Below are 6,000 nucleotides of genomic sequence, written 5' to 3'. Positions count from 1 at the left end.
TGTGACGTCCGCTCGCATGTTTGTAGGTAGGTAGGTAGGTAGGTAGGTAGGTAGGGGCTCCCCGCCGTGAAAAAGACACCGTGTTGTTGCACCATCACAACAAACAGGCCACTGCGGCGTAAACAAGGGAGTTGCTCAGTCTGACAAACGCTCCCTGAATCACCGGCCTCAGCGGCGCTCAGCATCCGAAGCAGCTGCTGTCGCCGTTGGTCGTTGGGTTTTTCTTGGTTGTTTTCTAGACAATACAACAATACAATGTGTTGCCCTGGCGAACGAGAGACCGCCTGTATCTGGGAGCAGGAAACAGAGGGGTGCTGAGGAGGAGGAGGAGGAGGAGGAGGACAGAGAAACAGAGAGAGAGATGGGTGGAGGGGGGGGTGAGAAACAGAGAGGTGATTGTATATGTAAGAGTGAGGCAAACCTAGGCAGAAGGGTAGAGGCAGGAGGAACGGGAGGAAAGAGGGACGTGCTCTTAGGATGGGAGGACTGGGAAAGTAAAGGAATACAGAAAAGTTTCACGAGATGGGAAGTTAAGTCTTTAAACCACTGAAGAAGGAGAAGAAGAGGAAGAAGTAGAAGAAGGAGAAGGAGAGATGTGGTGATTAGCTTAAAGACGGAAAAGAAAAAGTAGGGGAGCTAGGTGTGTGTTTTGAGAAAGTTGGGGGTGTTTGCAAGTGAACAAAGGGGAGCTGGCGAGAGGGGGGGCGGAGGCAGGAAAACGGGGAGTCCACATGTGCGAGAGAGGTGTTTTCATAAAGCGTAGGAAAAGGAGCCGAGGGGGCCAGAGTGTATCCTTCCCTCCGTCCCTGTAGCGGGGCTGAACGAGAGCCAGGAAAAGGGGAAGGGCCTCGGTCTCCTCCTCTCCAGCTGACAAAAACAGCTGCCCGGAGGGAGCCCGGAGCCCGGAGCCGGAGCCAGAGCCCGTCCACAGAACGAGGGGAAGAAGAAGAAGACACAGAAGGACCAGAGGAGGAGGAGGAGGAAGAGGAGGGAGGAAAACATCTCCAGATCCAGGACCCCGTCCTCCTATATGGGTTGCGTCCTGAGCTCGGACTGGTGTGGGGAGGGAGAGGTGCAACCGGTGCTGGTGGTCAGGAACCCGTCTGTGAAGAGAAGGAGTCTGGAGAGGAGCGAGAGTGGAAGGATGAGGCTGACAAAGGTCAGTGTGCATGCAGCGCTCATGTGATGATGATGATGATGATGACTGTAAACATCAGCTGGCATGCCTCTGTTGAAATGCACCGCGTGGTCACAGGGCGATGGAGCAATAGCACAGATTCACAGTGTTTAGTTCAGGTCCGGTAACGAGGCCCCTGACAGATATTCATGATCCCCTGAGGATGATTCTCTTGGCTTTTCCTCTAGCACTGTTGGGTGTTGATGCTTTTTTTGTTCCGATACTGATCTTTTAATATTCAGTATTCAGCAATGATTCGATCTTAACGCTCTGGAGTCGACGGACGCGCCGGTGCGTCCAAGTCACATGACCAATTAAAGACGACGTAGCAGCAAGACGCAGCGTCACTGAATCTTTGTTTCAACTTTTGTAGAAAACGCCAACTTCAACCTAGTTCCGTGTATTATATTGGTCATTGATTTGGTGATTGATCGTTCAGAAAAGGATATTAAAAAAAAATAAATAATTGGTTTTCATTTTAAAATTCAGAAATTAAAATTGAAAATCAAGACATTTTTCTTTATCGGCGTCAAGAATAGATAAAAAAAATTCTAAAAACCGCTCACTTTTAAATTTCTGCTTATAAAAACAAAAACTAAAATCGTTAGAAGACAGAAAACAAAAAGGCGTTTTTTTCATGTTATGCGACCGGAAGTTGTCGTTGTCAAAGTAAGAGCACGCATGAGGGCGTCGCTGTGTAACAGAAGTTCATGGACATGGATCAGTACGTTGTTTATCGAAACACAAAAAGCGTCTGAGCGAAGACGACATGACTGCAGAAAAACTAAGCCGCATATTTCAGGTAAAAACTAAAAATAACTTCATATAATCAGGGAATCGTTAGCTAGCTAACAAATGCGTGCAGAGATTTCTGCAGTTAAGAAGAATTTGTTTTGCCACGTCAAAAAATCACGTCAGAGTAAGGTTCCAAATACATTTTAGCCTCGGCTAGGGAAACCACAGATAGAAGTCATATATTTGGACAAAAACATACTCTTACTTTGAAAATGATAACTTCCGATCTCAAAATAAGAAAAAGCGTGCGTTTTTTTGTTTGTTACAAATAAAAATTAAAAATCGACTGCTTTTTAAAGTTTTGTTTATCCGTTCTCGACCCCGATGAAGAAAAATGCCTTGAAGTTTTAAATTTTAAAATGAAAATCAAATAACCACTATTTTTTTTTTTGTTTTTTAATATCCTTTTCTGAACGGAAAATCCAATGACCAAAACGCACAAGGACCAACCTTTAGACCATTTTTCAAATCCCGTTGATGGGCCAAGTAAAACTAGACTCATTATAAATAATTTAGATCGCACTTTTGCCCAAAATTGCTGTCATGTTGGTGCGCGTCAGGTGCACCGGAAAAAAGGTGAAAAGCAAACACTCAGCCAATCAGGAAACGACGTGTCAGTAGTTGCTAAGGGTAGTTTTGTAAATGGTTGTAAATAGGTAAAATGTGTGACGCATTTCCTGCATATGAATGTAAATAGTTCTAAATAGCTCTGTTGTTTGTTAAATTTGTTCATAAGCTTTTGAAATTCACACTTTAGTTTTTCATTCTAAGTTATAAAAGTGGTTCGTTAAACTCGGATTTAAGGTTTTTTTTGTGGGTTTTAGGTTCAATGTGTTAATGCAGTTTGTCAGAATGAAGAAATAATTGTAAACTGACGCATGTGAGGTTGAAACCAAACTAGGCAACAATGTAAACTGTTTTTAAGATGATGTAAAAGTAAAACCAAAAGTAACAAACACAGCCAATTATACTCTGGACTCCAGAGCATTAAATAAACTAAACGTCCTCCCCTGAAGATTCATAAAGACTTTTCTTATCTCAGAGATTCTCCCTGATGATATGTGCACCGTGCAGCTGTATTAACTCCAGTGAATGGGGCTGCTGAAGATAACGTAGGGTGGAGAGGGTAGCTCGTACCTTCGCTCTAGAAAACATGTGTTCTGTGCTAACGCCCTGACCCTCTCTGGAACAGTTTCCTCCTCAACGCTGTCTCCAGTAAACTTTTCTCTCCTTTTAAACGCAGCGTTCAGGGTTTGTTGTTGTTGTTGTCGTTGTCGTCGTTCTGTCAGTGCAGCCTTTGCCTGAATCTCCTCATCCTGCATGATTTACAAACTGCCATCTGACAGACTTCATTTAGTCACATGACTCTGGTTCCTCTTTGGTTTTTAGCGGCTTTGAAGCTACGAGGAAGTGGTTTTGGTTTATGGCAGATGTAAAGTAAATAACTCGAAGCCTGGTACCATTCCATTCATAAAAATTCCTGGATTGACCCTGATACTTATTGTGACATCCCTACTGCTAATGCTTCTGTGTTTAATTTTGACTTTATTCACTGAATTTTCTGTTACTATCGGATATTTATCGCCCTCCTGAGCTCCTGACAGCTGTGGAGATTTTACTTTTAACTGTGTTGAAATCTCATCAGACACCTGTCGATAATCTTCGCAGCCTAACGTCTACTCTGTGTTCATGCTAATTAGCATTAGCAGGCTAAATATGAAGAGTGAACACGGTAAACGTTACACTTGCTAAGCATCAGTATGGTTGTATTTTTGCACGTGGTAGCATTTAGCCCAACACTGCCACAGAAAGACGTCTGTGAAGGTGTTTAAAGAAGACAACTGGACTTGTAGAGTTTTGTGAAGACGTTTCATCTGAGTAGCTTCAAAAAGAACTTCAATTCTAAGGGACTGGAGGAAAGTTTGAGGTTTGAATAGAAACTCTTGCTTGACTTGTTTCTGTAAGAACCAAACCTAAAAAAAAATAAGAAACAATAAGGAGAATCAAAGCGATGGGGCACCACCCTCCCGTGGAAAACGCAAAAGGTCAAAGGTCAGTGTGACAGAAACACGTCTGAGCTTTGAGTCTGACTTCGCCTCGCAGACAGAGCATGTGCAGATCTGCAGATAAGAAACGCGATTGTTTGCCGTGGGTTCTTACGTGGAGTCTGTGTGCGTGTTTTGCTTGGCCTCGTTCTCAAAGACGATGGCGGATGATGACCAAGCCCCGAGGCCACATCTGCGCAGCTACAATAGCCCTGTTGTGATGGCCTCCTCGGCCCTGCTGGGGAGTTACCGTCGTGTAAACAGAGGATGGAGGGATCTTAAAATGCCATCAAGAGAACATTGAGAACCCTGACCTCTGACCGCCAGTTTATATCACGCTGGATTTGTGCTCAGACTCCGCCGCTTGTGGCCTTTAATGTGAACTCTCTGAATGTGTTTGTGTACTTTCTTTTTTTATTTTTTATTTATACATATGTTTTTTTTCTAAGTGCACGCATGAAACCATCCATCTGCGCTTGTTTTCCGTGTGAGTGAGCGTGCATGTGTGCGCGTGTTTGGTCCCAGTGGCTCCATAACACGTGTTGAGCAGCGTGGGAATGTGGAGCCTTCTGGACTACGTCATCCCTGCAGTGACCGACCCCTCTTCCCGGGTGTGGGAACCAGTTAGATCCCAATTATCCCGGAGCAGGAGGAGATGCTGTCTTATCTATTTATGGTCTCTTTTTTTTTCTTCTTTTCTTTTTTTAATGAACTTGTTTTTCCTTTTCTTTATGTTTTTTGTTTCTTGCAGTCCTTCGTCTGTGTGTGAGGGCAACTGCAGTTTAAACTGCACACCCTGACAGACATGATTTTTATACATTCCTCATCCCACTCATGCCAAGAACTTACTGGAAACACTTTAGCAACACGATCCACGTGCAGGTCTTTGTGTGATCACATGCTTTTGTTATGTCGGTAGCATGGGAAAACTCTGTTTCATTACGATTTATTAAGAGATCACGTACAAGATAAATGGTCTGCACATTTCGTACATATTTGCTGGTTTGCTTGGCAGCGCTTCAAAACATTTCCCTCTGAAAATATACTGTGCTGATTTGGGGAATTAGGATTTTACAGCTAATTACTGGATTCCCCGCAGTCAAGTTCTGGATTCTCTGTCGCCTAATGTTACCCAAATGTTCAGGCTTAGCCAAATGCGCCTCTTTAACCAACTGCTCTTGGACGCGTGTTGATGAGAGAGCAGCCGAGCATCAATAAACACAATTGTAAAGATGGATTGTGGAAGTAAACAGCTGCTGGCAGTGACAGTCAGTATTTCATATGGTTCTCCTTAGAAAATAAAGCACCGGGCTCTGGTCTGGTGAACGAAGCTCGAGTCATGTGGGACGAAATCAAAGTAGACGAGACTCAAGGCAGGAGAAATGAAACCGCCACCTCCAGGTTATATCCCTGTCCATAAAAGCATTTTTTTCTGAGTTATGATCATAAACAGACAGAATTGGCACCGAGACTTGGACGCGTCTCGGCCCCGGCATCGTGATAAATCCGCCTTTAATTCACCCGAGCGTGCAGCCAAGTGTGCAGGTCTGAGAGTCATTAATGGAAACATTTGCCAGTTAGATTCTAATGTGACACTATCCGGTGGCTTCCTTAGCCAGTGAAGAGGCAGAGCTCCCTTCAGCCACGTTAGCAGAAAGGTTCTGGAGAAGTTTTAGTCCACAGTAAAGTATCTATTGGGTGGGTTGACATCACAATGGAGCCCAGAATGAACCCTAATGATGCACACATCCTGTCACTTAACTTAACTCTAATACATAGGTCTTCAGTAGGAGATCTTTGGTTGATTAGACCTCTTTTATGTATTTTTTTAATTTCCCCCCACAATTTAAATTTCTTTAAATACACATTAACATGAATCGAACATTTTTTACTAAATGGACGTCATCTTTCAGTCAGTATTCATTCCGCGATACCAGAGCGGTCTCAGCAGCGCCTCGAACACAGTAGGCCCCGCCCCTATCT

At 43.8% G+C, this 6,000-nt stretch overlaps 1 protein-coding gene across 4 annotated transcripts in view; it reads left to right on the top strand.

Annotated features, from left to right (window-relative positions):
* Positions 1 to 404: 404 nt before the first annotated feature.
* Positions 405 to 6,000, top strand: part of tns2a (tensin 2a) — a 63,223-nt gene continuing 57,627 nt past the window's right edge. For 3 of the 4 annotated variants that reach the window (XM_047602310.1, XM_047602321.1, XM_047602302.1), the window contains exon 1: positions 405 to 1,159. In XM_047602310.1, the coding sequence (XP_047458266.1) occupies positions 1,031 to 1,159 (129 nt within the window). In that variant the 5' untranslated portion in view covers positions 405 to 1,030. Of the gene's footprint in view, positions 1,160 to 1,815; positions 1,980 to 6,000 lie in introns of those variants that run through there. The other variant, XM_047602331.1, reaches the window with a different exon arrangement.

The sequence above is a fragment of the Mugil cephalus genome, chromosome 1 (assembly GCF_022458985.1).
Source record: "Mugil cephalus isolate CIBA_MC_2020 chromosome 1, CIBA_Mcephalus_1.1, whole genome shotgun sequence".
Lineage (NCBI taxonomy): Eukaryota > Metazoa > Chordata > Actinopteri > Mugiliformes > Mugilidae > Mugil > Mugil cephalus.
This window is presented reverse-complemented; position numbering and strand designations above follow the sequence as displayed.